Source organism: Danio rerio, chromosome 18 (genome assembly GCF_052040795.2).
Source record: "Danio rerio strain M-AB ecotype USA chromosome 18, GRCz13ab, whole genome shotgun sequence".
In the NCBI taxonomy this organism is placed as follows: Eukaryota; Metazoa; Chordata; class Actinopteri; order Cypriniformes; family Danionidae; genus Danio; species Danio rerio.
The window spans coordinates 29387368-29400943 of NC_141038.1; the positions used below are offsets into that span (position 1 = coordinate 29387368).

General features: G+C 35.1%; 1 protein-coding gene across 3 annotated transcripts in view; it reads left to right on the forward strand.

The window, feature by feature from the left end:
• tspan18b (tetraspanin 18b) overlaps window positions 1-13576 on the forward strand; it is an 81248-nt gene that overhangs the window by 61231 nt on the left and 6441 nt on the right. For all 3 annotated transcript variants that reach the window (NM_001002439.2, XM_087291870.1, XM_087291871.1), the window contains 4 exons: window positions 3282-3377; window positions 9482-9676; window positions 12175-12249; window positions 12340-12438. In NM_001002439.2, coding sequence (NP_001002439.2) covers window positions 3282-3377; window positions 9482-9676; window positions 12175-12249; window positions 12340-12438 — 465 coding nt within the window. The remainder of the gene's footprint in view (window positions 1-3281; window positions 3378-9481; window positions 9677-12174; window positions 12250-12339; window positions 12439-13576) is intronic.

Below are 13576 nucleotides of genomic sequence, written 5' to 3' on the forward strand. Positions count from 1 at the left end.
ATTCAAAACCATTGCCAGTTAAAGTCAAAATTATTAGCGCCTCTGAGATTTTTTTTTATTTTTTATATATAAATATTTCCCAAATTATGTTTAACAGAGCAAGGAAATTTAACAGTATTTCCTATAATATTTTTTCTTCTATTTGTTTTATTTTAGCTTGAATAAAGAAAGGTTTAAATATTTTGAAACCAATTTAAGGTCAATATTATTAGCCCCCTTAAGCAATATATATTTTTGATTGTCTGCAGAATAAACTACCGTTATAATGACTTGCCTTATTACTCTAATTAAGCCTTTGAACTGCACTTTAATCTAAATGCTTGTATTTTGAAAAATATCTAGTAAAATATTATGTGCTGTCATTATAGCAAAGACAAAAAGAAATCTCAGTAATTAGAAATGAGATATCAAAACTATTATGTTCAGAAATAAGTTAATAAAATGTTCTTTCCATGAAACAGAAATTGGGCAGGAAAAGGTTTGCTAATATTCAAGAGGGCTAATAATTCTGACTTCAACTGTATACATACAGTTATTTTCCACCCTGCAAAGGAAAGAGAAATAAATACAATAGAATAAAATAAAAATATGAAACAAACTGTGCTTTAAGCATCTTCACTGTAACAAAAACACTTTAGCTACAGCAGTCCTTCAGTCAAGACCAGCGAGGGTTTTCTTGTTATGTTTGTTTAATAATGATAAAAACAGCCGGCAAAAGGATTATAGCGCGCTGTATCTTTAATGGTTTCTCTTTCACGTCTTTTGATCCTCAACTCGTTTGTTTATTACACAAATGAGGGTTAATGTAAATAATCACTAAACACCGCGTTTTGACACCTATTTGACCATTAAAGCGCTCACGTTAAGATGACTTTAGATGTCTGCGCTCCTCTGCTCGTCTCAGTGTGTGAATTAGAGTGAATGCTGACCGGCCGCATGCTTCTGACTGCGTGATCGTGCTGCACACACACATAAGCTCTTTCGAGCTTTGCAACACGTGTACAACTGGAACGTGGCAAAATATGATGCAATAACCATTTATCTCGATTAATGCTTTTTTATAATCGTTTGAAACCGAAATCTAAATCGGATTTTCGATTAATTGCAATGTCCTTTATAATAGTGGAGCATTTTTATGCCTTTTTCTACCTCAATACTTATCCTCTCCCGCGCCCCCCCCTGTGAACTCTGGGGGGGCGCGGACCCCAGGTTGGGAACCACTGAGGTACACAAACCTTGTACTCTGTGTCCGATGTGTATTAATTAATCCATTCAGAAAAAAAGCAAAACATTTCAGAGACAATTTAAGAAATATGTATATGTAGAAAAAGAAACAAGTTTATGCTACATATTGTGTTCATCCAATACTGCATAGAGAGGAAGGAGAGTTCTTCTCCTTATCTAAGAGCTCTGCTGGATTATTGCAAAATGCAAGGTTTATTTCAGGAAATCAGTGGAATTTAATGGAACGGTCCATGAGGTGTCTTTCTATTATAATGTCTATGGGCAGTATGTAAAATTTATGGACACACACACAATCCCAAACAGTAGCAGGTGAGAAGTGTGCCAGTTACTGAATCCGTCATATGGGATTTCAACAGTCCGCCACGTTCTCTCTTATATTATGCTTTTGTTTGTCATAAAGTTATTTCTAGCTTAAGTGACGGCATTTTGTATTTTGCCTTTGGATTGTATGGTGGCTCTGAACTGTCAAAACACCTCTCAAAGCATTTTTCGAATGTGAAAAAATGAAAAAAATCTAACCTGGTTAGAATTTTTTATGACAGACGAAGGTTTCAAAGGTAGTGTGTCAATACGATTCACAAAACATGAGGTCGATTTTTAATTTTAATTTAATTTTATTATAATTTTTTATGTGCAAAAATTACGCACCAAAATTTTGGGTTTCAGTGTGCAATAACCTTGACAATGAGCAACTTTATTTTCATTATCTAACAGTGACAAAAAATTATCAATTCTGCATGTATTATTAATGCTAAATGTATTGTTCATTATTTATTCATGTTATTAAATACATTGACATAAATTAATTAATGGAGCCTTATTTAAAAATGTCAAATGCTAACACAGACTCATCCTAGTAAGTGTAGTCAGTTCTATGACACATTTTCCACACAGGGCTATGTAGTTTTGTAGTAATAAAAACGGTTAATTTCAAAACAGCATAATGTGTTCACTTGTGCTATCTTTGACTAATATTTAAATTGGTTTGATGATCTGAAACATTAAAGTTTGACAAATATGCAAAAAAAAAAAAAAAAAAACTCTGATATCAGCAAGAGGGCAAACATGTTTTCACACCACTGGATATTTATACACACACAAACATTCCCAGTCCTCAGTTTGAAACCCCTGCTGAGAATGACCTCCTTTTTTTAGAATTATCTTCTCAATATAGATCCGCTCTAGTAAACCACTCTCAGTGGTACTGGGTGAGCCAAAAAACAACACTGGCCGAGCCAGAAAGGTCTTTTGAGAAAGTTCCTCTAGAACATTATGGGATTGCCTTTGACAAGATAGCATAATACTAAGAAAACAGGAAGGAAGGGGAGAGGGGGTGTTGGGGGGTTGTAACAAAAAGAAAGGTCTTGGTTAGTGTACTTGTCATCAAGCCACATTTTGTTTCTGGCTCTAAGTCAACATACAAGCGATTTTCTCCAGCCAGGCTTCTCACTGCTATGATTACTATATCTATTAATAATCTTGAGATCCATCATGTATTGTTTGGTTGCAACATGACTTTGTGCTATTAACACTGCGCAACGAGATAAGCTAGCACTGTATTTAAGGATGACACCCTCATGTAATACACCCTGTCTGTGCTGTCTGAGTAATGGTAGGGTAGCTGAGCTAGTGCTTGCTGTTAGCACTCTCCCAGAACTAATGAAAAAGGAGCCATTTCATTTAAGGAAAGTGGCGCCATAATAGGCCTTCATCCCAGAGAGTGCTTTTTCAGGTAGAGGGATGGTCTGCTAAAACACAAGAGCCTCTCATCATTAATTACACTAAAAGGGAGGCTGTGCCTTTAAAAAAATGTATGGGCATTTTAGTATGCACACGGGAACCCTGAATTCACGTTGTTTGAATACAAGATTTTGCTTTTTGATCCTGCCGTTTCTTCATTGAGAAACTGTGTGAAGTTTTTAAAGAGTGCTTTAGTATGCATGTTTCTGTTGCGAGTGTCAATATGTAGATGAAAGGCTGGATTGTGAGTGTTTCTGATTAAAAAAAGATGACGTGATGTTTGTTTTTTCTCCAAGGGGCTCGGGGAGGCTTCAGCGAGGGGGACGAGCATGGAAGGAGACTGCCTCAGCTGCATCAAGTACCTCATGTTTGTCTTCAACTTCCTTATCTTTGTGAGTATTAATTTGTCTGGTGTTGATATCCATTCCACGATTGATCTAGCAGAGAAGTAGACAAGTCTACTCATTTTCAAAGCGTTAATGATTATTGTGGGATTCTGCAACACTACTTTTTGATAGAGTTTGTTTACTCTATAGAATGTGAATTAGGTGGACTGGTCACTAACTGGGGTTTTACCAAGATGGCCATGATGTGAATCAACTTGAGGCTTATTCACAACAAGGACAATGACTCAAGTGAGATTGTTCTTTTAATTAAATAAATGGAAATCAAAAATGTGCACCAAAAAACTGGAAGTGGACCAAGACCTATTTTTTGAAGTAGTCTCAGACAACTTCCAGATGAACTCTGAAGCAGTTCAAATGAAATATGAATTCAGCACATCTAAACAAACTCAAAACAGGACATGATGTCATATGATGCTACCATAAAAGTACAGAATAGTTAAGCATGCCGGTTTTTTTTTTTGTTCTTTCATTTGTTTTGTTTTTTTGCCATAGTCAAAATGTTGCCCTGTGTGTCTCCTAATAGCAAATCTTTGTCTGTGTTTTGATTCGACATGAATTAGAAGTTCTTCATGCTTTAAACTGATTTTACCAAGTAGGGTATGTGACTGAATCAACATCTATGTCGATCCTGGAACAACATTTCAATCAGGCAATCAGAATTAAGGGATAAGTTTATGTTAAGTTTAGGCTCATGGTTAGGTTTTTGCATCTCTACATGAATATTATCCCCTCTTATCCTCATGAGTTATTATTACCTTCTGATTTTGATAATAATTTACAGTTATGGTTGGGTTTGGAGGTAGGGAATAGGTATGGCTTACATTTTCGATCAAAAATGATGTTACATGATCAGCGCACTGACGCGCCTCATCATGTGTCTCAAATGCTAAAATGCAAATAGTTATGCACATGTACAATGAGCATATACAATGTGATATAATGTAGTGTAATTTGTATTTATGTAGAGCATTTATTGTCTATGGCCATACACCAAAGCACTTCACAGCCATGAGTAGGGCGTCTATCCACACCAGTGTGCAGCATCTACTTTCCAATCAGCCAATACAAGCACGAGATATTGTTTTACATGTTCTGTTAGTTTGTCAGAGTATACATTATTTAAAATAAAACATGATGAAAGGCAATTTAATTTCTTTAGCATTTTTAAATTTATTCTTAAAAATTAGTTTAAATGCTAAGCAAGCTTGGACCATGGACCAAGAGTCTCATTTATAAAAACCCAGCGTTGATAGCCTCCCTAATGTGATCGTATGCCAGAATATTTATTTATTTATTTATTTATTTATTTATTTATTTATTTGTTTGTTTTTTTGTTTGTTTGTTTGTTTGTTTGTTTGTTTGTTTATTTATGATTATGGTTCATATAATGATTTAAAGTGGTTAAAATTAAGCAAATATTTAAGTTTAATATACAGTATATAGATAACCAGCAGTTATACAATATATAGTGCACTTTCACAAAGGTGGCGTCTATGTGTATAATACATATTCAATGAAGTGACCTGATTATCACAATAGTTAGGAAAAGTTAAGAATTGTAAGCCTAAGTAGATTGTTAAAATTATTGTGTTAATTTAAGCATTATAACTTTCAACATATTTAAAAGGCAATAGAAATATTTAAGATTTTTAAAAACTTAATTTTAAATAATTGTAAATCATAAAACATTTATACTATATGGCTATATATCAGCAATGGTGGGAGGCATGTGTTGCTCAAGGTCACAGGCCAAGTGCCTTAGTGTTGCATTTATACAAAAGTTGATGATGAATGCATAAATGGCATAATCATGTATATAAAAATGAAAATCAAACAGAGTCTAAAAATTCTTTTGTACTTTCTTCCACCATTCATTCACATCTGCAGCTGACCATCAGAAAAGAAGAATCCATTGCTACTTTACCAACATCACCTTAGAACTAGTCTTTGAATGATTTTCTAGCATAATATCTGAAGTGATGACAAAACAGGTGATTTTGCTCACATTTTAAAATTATAAGGCTGAATAACATGAAATGCCATCAGTCTACAAAGATTTCGCAGTATTTATCTGTTGCAATTGGGAGATCACAATAGTTAACCCTGAAAAAGCCAAAACAAAGCAAACATTAGCAGATTACTATCAGATATCTCAAGTCTCCCGGAAGCTCCGGGAGTTTCCCGCAAATGCATAGAGACTCCCGGATGCTCGCAAACAAGTGATAATCTCCCGGAAATCGTGTGCGTCCCTACCGGTCCTCAAATATGTCACGCTACCTTCTCACCCCTCCCCACCTGATCCCTTCTTGCTGTTTAGGCACGTCACGCACACTCTGTCAAACACAAACACCCCCCCACCACCCCCAAAACACGCCTTTCACATACATCACTTAGCAATACTCCAGCAACATCCTGCAATTCCTGCCACGCTCGCCCGGGAATGAATATTCTCAGCTTGATATGTCTGTACAATAAATACAGAACTACAACATACAAAGGCAGATTTTTTCACCTCTAAGGATGTCTTATGCGGTCTTTGACGCCATCTTGTGGTGCAACTGTTTTTGCTCTGCTCAGTATGACAATTTGATGGCCGCCAGCGTGCTGAATCTCTGAACTTTTTAACATATGCGCTATCCTCATAAATAAACTGCATGGTTGCAATCTCAACAACTACATTCTCGCCTAAAAAAGTACATTGTTGTCCAACAGCTGCAATATTTGTCAAACTGTAGTGATTCTAACTGCTGTCACTCTATGTGGGTGGAGTAATACACAAGGTCGAAATGGCTTTAAGAGTGCTGTTATTGCAGAATATTGCATGGCTATCAAGAAATAGACAGAACCGTTGTATAAATAAATAAATATTTTAATTTCTTAAGGAACTTACTTTATTTCCAAATTCAAGTACACGTTTAAACATTTCAACAACAAAAAAAAGAGACAGAGAAAGAGGGAGGAGACAGAAAGTGCTTCTTTGATCATCCATCTAGGTTGACAACATAAATGCCCACTGTGGGCTTGGCATAGACTGAGGAAGATTTGGACTCATTTCATTTGACTGAATTAATTACCTCCCAACAGCGAGAACAATACAATGTACATGTGTAAGCATGATGCTAACAGTAAACAAGCTTGTTTTCCTTCAAATAAATGTTAATATGATTCTCTGGGATTCATTTATTAAGCCGAAAACAGCTGCTTACATTCATTCAACCCTAAAAACTATTAAAAGCCGCAGTTTAGTGATACAGTCAAGGTGTTTATCAAATCTGTTTATGACAAAAATAGCAGCTGTGACAGGACTCGGCTTGACAGACACATTGCTAATGCCTGCCATGAAAAGAAATCCAGGTTTGGCTCACAGGAGAGAGAACCATGTTTTTGTGTGAGGCTCTTATCTCAAAACCCACCACACAAACCCACACACACAGACGCACATACACACGCACACTTCTTGAGCTGCTTAATCACCAGTCTGTGTGTGTGTGTGTGTGTGTGTGTGTGATGGTGGAAGGGTATCACTTTGACAGGTAGAGGATTGTGGGGAAGCTGCAACGGAACAGCAGTGTTTCCCAACCCCCACTCCACTGTTAAAACTCCTTGTGCTTTTCTATCCATTCACCTTCCCCCTTCCTCTCACTTTCGGTAGCCGTTACCTCCGAAATGATTTATTTTCAACAGTAGAGCCCATTAGTATTCTCTCGGCTCAGTGGCATGTTAACCTTTGTGTTCACTTTAGCAAGTAACGTGTGAACAGCTCAGCAATTTGTGGCGCACAATCACTTTTCATATTTATCACGATCGTTAATAGTGCAGTGTAAATAAATCAGTAATTGTTATTTCTTTTTTTTCTAGATTTAATTATTATTATTTTTAATTAAAGAACACTATTTGGATGTTATTATACGGAAAACCTATTTGGTTTCTATTATGTTTTGAATGTGTGTATTTATTTTTGTGCCACCAATCATCACGCATTAACTTCTGCAGCATCACTCATCAAGTAATTAGTACATTTTTACCTGAAGAGAAAGAATTCTGTCATCATTTCAGTCATGTTGTTTTGAATACATGTATCATTTTCTTTTTGTTAAAAAAAGAAGGTATTTTGATATATTTTGGAAACTTAAACTTTTCCGAACTTAAAAATATAATTGGCTGAAAATAATTGAAAATAATTTTTTTTTCGTTTATTCATGCAGCCCTACTACATGGCACAGGTGATTGGTTGCCGTCACTTCAGCAGCCAGTGAGCTTGCTATAAAGAGGATAAATAATATGCGGCTCACCTTGCTTGCGGAAATGCCCATTTATTTAATTCATAACTGCCACTAATAGCTTTGTAAAAGGGAACCTATTTTGAGTGCATGAGAGTGTTTTGCATGTAGTGGCAGATTGTCAAAAATGTGTAACCTAGCCTATAATAAACAATAATAATTATTGATAAAGCAAGTTATACTGCAATCAGGTGATGTGCTTCAGAAACCTTAATATTATTTTGTAGTGTGTGCTGTGCCGCGGTTTTCATATCTTGCAGTGTGCGCACCTTTAAGATTTGAAGTAGTAACAGCGCCATGATGGTCAAAGAAATCAAAACATTCTTTTCACCCCAACACAATTTACTAGGGCACTATAAAGGCTAAACAACTTCATTCTTATATTTGCTTAATTTTTGCAGCCTAAGGCTATACTTCTCACTATCTATTGTATCTTTTCTAAAACATACAGTATAGTATAAAAACATAGTTATCACTAAGAAAACCGAAACAACCAAACAAAATTATATTTTAATTGAACACATCACATCACATGAGGTACAGAACTCATACAGTGCCATCCTATTGTGAAAAGGCAAAGCTGAAGATATGGTTAAGCGCCACCAAGCCACCAAAAGCTGCTGGTGCAAGTAGGTACCTTCGCGGCGGCTTTAACAATGGCGGCAGAGGGAACATTTTGAAGTGGTGACATCTGTATATGCAGTGTGTTATTGTATCCCTCCTCCACCCCAGCTCCACTTGTATAAAGATCTGCTATGGGGTTATATGTGTGTTATGTTTGCAGCAGCAGTGTGTTGTACGCAAGACAGCATGTCTATGAGTTACTAGCAAGTCTGTGGACTTAGTCTGCGCCAATAATCAAAACAGCAGCTTAGTAGATTTATGCCGCCAAGACCAAACACATCAACATAGTCATACATACATGCATAACAATGTTAAATCTCTCTAATAATTATCATGACAGAACTTATGTTTATTATGTGTACATAATGTTGTACATAATGTTTATATACATGTATATAAATAGATGAAATACATGTCTCAGCCTATATTTTTGCAAAAAGTAAAATACGTTGCTCTGGGTACACATCATTGCACATTTCAAGTAGGAAATCAACTAGATCCACTAGAGGGCACTGTCTAAATTTTTGTATGAAGCGGCGCGCATAGAGTGTTTTGAGCTATTGACTCAGCAATTGAAAAATGACCTTATAGGTGCTAATAATTTTGTCCCAAAATTGTTTTTACAAAAATGTAAAACTGCCTTTATTCTAGCTGAAATAAAACAAATTAGACTTTCTCCAGAAGAAAAAAATATTATCTGACATGCTGTGAAAATGTCCTTGCTCTCATTAATGAATGATAAATATTTGAAGGGAGACACGTGGCTCAATAGTTAGCACTGTCGCCTCACAACAAGAAGGTCGCTGGTTTAAGTCCCGGCTGGTTCAGTTGACATGTCTGTGTGGAGTTTGCATGTTCTCCACATTGACGTGGGTTTCCTCCAGGTGCTTCAGTTTCCACAACAGTCCAAAGACATGAGCTTTAGGTGAATTGAATAAACTAAATTGGCCTTAGTGTATGTGCATGAATGAGTGTGTATGGAAGGGCATCTGCTGTGTAAAACATATGCTGGATAAGTTGGTGGTTCATTCCGCTGTGGCAACCCCTCTATTAATAAAGGGACTAAGCTGAAGGAAAATGAATGAATGAATGAAAACTGAAAAGGATTCAATGTTTTTATGTACCAAAATGAAACTGACACAAAAATAGCAAGATTTAATGACTTTTCTCTTTCCATCTCCTCAGCTGGGTGGCTCGTTCCTCCTCGGTGTGGGGGTTTGGGTGGTTGTGGACCCCACAGGATTTAGGGAGATTGTGGCAGCAAACCCTCTTCTCTTCACGGGCGTCTACATCATCCTGGCCATGGGAGGCATGCTGTTCCTGCTGGGTTTCCTCGGCTGCTGTGGAGCCATACGAGAAAACAAGTGTTTGCTGCTCTTTGTAAGTAGCATTTACAGGAGGTTTTCAGCTCTGTTCACACCTAGCTTTAAGATGCAATTTGGTTGATCACATTGAAAGTATACACTACTGTTTGTGCCATGTGTTTCAGTCCATCTCTTTTTTTTTTCTACTTTCAACCAAATTCCTGATGAGGCTGGTGTATGATATCTTTTTTTTCTGATGTTTCAATTTAATAACTATGATTACATTTTTTTTTAAAATTTATGTTACAGCTAATTTTGTCTTTTCTTTATTTTAGAAATGTACATCATTTTAACAGTATGATCTATTTGTAAAATGAAAGTAGATTATTAGTAATGAGTTGTTTTCATCACTCATACAGTCTGATCATGCTACACTTACTTTTGTGACTAAAATCCTGATTCTGTATGTTGCTTTCAATAATATCAAATAATTAACAGCACATTAATACATTAAATAAAACATTCATAAACCTGTATTTCATGAAAGAAATGTACCAACGAGAGCTGCTCTATGAAGATAAATGCATAAAAGGCTATATATTAATAGTTAATGGATTAATTATTCTGTTATTTATAAACCCAATTAATTATTTGTTATGATACAAACATGAGTATTCCAGAGAGCAGCAGCTTTCATTTCTGTTCTGATGGCTATAGGGATGCAACAATTAACTGATTTCACTATTAACCACTATTTAATTTGTCAAGGTTAATTAAAGGCTTCTCAATACCGTGGCACAGAACAAAACTTCTGCAAATAAACAAAGTTACAGTATGCCAACTGTGCGCTAGTTTAAGGTTCTGAGCTTGTACACCGAGGTTAACACACACGCACACAAGGTTTAACGATGGCTGATGCCATGATGAGGGCTGTTCACATTTTGCATTTTTTGCAAGCGCAAACTCGAGTAGATGTGTATGTAAATGTGCGTAGAAATGTGTATAAAAAGCACGAGTGTGTTGCAACGCACACATGTCGCTCCTAATATGCGAGCACAAGCCGTGCGCCTCTATTGGAAGCGACATGTGCGCACTGCAACACACTCGCGCTTTTTATACACATTTCTACTCGCATCCAAAAAGGAAAATAATACAAAATAATACCAAACATTTTTGTAATATAGTTGATCTAAAGTGTAGTCTTTGACTACATTTGTTCTCTTTAAAAGGGAAATACTTACATTTACATAAACAATACTTATAATAGATTTACATTAGACAAATACTGTTTGTTTGTTTATTTATTTATTATTTGTTTATTTCTACATCTATTTATTTATATATTTGTTATTTGTTTTTGTATTTATTTGTTTAGTTATTCATTTATTATTTGTTTGTTTATTTATTCATTTTTTTGTTTTCAGTTTAAAGTTATTACTTGTTTAAATGTCAGAAACTTTTTTCACCAATTTTTAAGTCCCAGGAGAAATGGACTATTGTTTTTTCATCATTATTATTTTGTGTTGTACAGTATTATTTGTTTAATGAGCAGCAATAAATAACACTTTAAAATATAAGGAGCTTTCATGTGATTTTAGAAACTAGTAGTTTTAAAATCAGTGAACGCACAGTAACCGTGAAACCGTGATTATTCCTCAGACTATAATTATACAAACAAAAACTATTATCGTAGCATCTTTAGATGGCAACAATTAGGGATATTATTATATTAGGGATATTGGAACTAGGGACATTGGGATGTTATATTTATATATATATATATATATATATATATATATATATATATATATATATATATATATATTGCAATGTTGCATATAATTTTACCAGATGAAATCAATTTCTAAATTTTTAGAAAAAAATAGTAATTTTAGATACATTCGTAATGGTGTGTATCTGCATAAAATGTAATAAATCAATAACAAGCATTGATCAGTGCAATAGAGAAATGATACAAATAAAACACATTTATAATTTTAGGAGTTTAGCAGTATTTAAATACACCAACTGAATAATAACATAAAAAATACTATATAGTTTTCATTGTATACATATATATTTTATTATGCCTGAATGCTTAAAACTAACATGAAATGCTCACAGTCACTGGATCTAAAACACACACAAATAATAATTGTTAACAATAAGTAACCTTATGTTTAAAATGTGTCTCTCAAATCTTACAGTTATGTACCAAAACAATCTGAACTGATTCAACACTGAACTCAAACTGAATTGTTCGAGTGAACTTACACATTTTTAGAGCTATTATTAACACTATTTGAAAATGATTCCTATTTGATGAGGGTTGAATCCTGTCAATTGTCTGTTTTCTAAAAGTTTTCCTTGACTTAAAGCTGGTATAGCTTGTATGGAGCTGGTTTGCCCATAAGCTGGTATATTTATAGCTTATTTTCACTCCCATTTTGTAGTGCTGAACACATTTATCTGCAGTTATTCATACAGACAAGCAGAATTGGCCTGTTAGTAAATACCCTTGTCAGACCCAAACACTGAGTGTGTGACACAATCTTCCTCTTTCTCTCTCTGCAGTTCTTCATGCTGATCCTCATTATTTTCCTGGCAGAGCTGGCGGCCGCCATTCTCGCCTTCATCTTCCGGGAGCATGTGAGTGGCCATTTCCAACACGTTGAGGCAGATTTTTGTATTCCATTTTGGTTTGCTGCTAATATTTCTAATATTTTGATGTCTGTGTAGCTGACCAGGGAATACTTCACTAAGGAGCTGAAGAAACACTACCAAGGCTACAACAACACTGATGTCTTCACGTCAACTTGGAACGCTATTATGAACACAGTATGTCTTTTTTTGTCATCTTTCTTCTGATTAAAGGTTTGGTCACTGCAGAGGAACTATCAGTTAAATTTCGCTCAATATTGAGAGACTGTGCTATATTGAGGTCCTTACACTGTTCAATGCTGAACTGTTGATCAGTTCCTGCTGCCGTTTTCACCTGGTTGGCCAATGAGTTTCTGAACAACAAAAAACTGACACTAGCTATGTTTCCATCCACCTATTTTTATGCACCTTTTGCATATGCGCATAAAAAAACGGTTGATGGAAATGCCATGATGCGCTTAAAATTTGAAAATGCGCATAAACAACATATGCACATAACTGAGTAGGATAAACTTTTATTGGATAAGAAAAGATGCGCATAAACTACAATGGAAACCCTTTTACTCCACAAAATCCAGTGTGCGCATTAAAAAAGGTCATGGCGATTTGGCAAAAAAATAAATCTAGGTTTTTTATAAAGTTTGACCGATTCACCATTTCGATTAAATGTTTTTTTTTTTTTTTTTTTTTGTAACTAGTCAACTTAAAACATTACAACTTCATGACTGAAGTAACATTCTCTTTATAAGTAACTTGAAAAACCATCTGGTTAATGAACATTGTATTTTTAATGGCAATGCCATACATAGATTGGTCAACAAGGTGTAAATAAATATAAACAAATTCACGAGTTAAATATCAATGCAGAAGATTAGAATAAAAAATATTAGTAAATATTGCAGTTGCAGGAATACAGGGGTATTTTTTTGCAAGTTTTGCAGAGCCTAGGAAAGATTGGCTGTCAGCTCGGTTTTGACTTTGTCTTCTTCTGATTGAATGACAGGTTGTAATGCTGCTGCCTTTTTCTTAAAAAGATACAAGGGAAGAAAAGGACTGAACATGAAAACTGTAAAGCCTAATTTAACCCAATGCGTGAAGTTGTAGATGTATAGCAGGAGCAAATAAAAGCACCAGATGTGTGTCTAATATAAAATAATATATTTAATCTATTTTTCTTTTTTCCACTTTTAAATATTGATCATTTGATGCGCTTTGCAGCTCTCTCTGTATTATGCTGCCTGATCTGTCTCGTTTTCAACTAGGTCTGCTAAATGACGTCATGGGGGCGGGTACTTTCACTTTTCATTGTTACAGC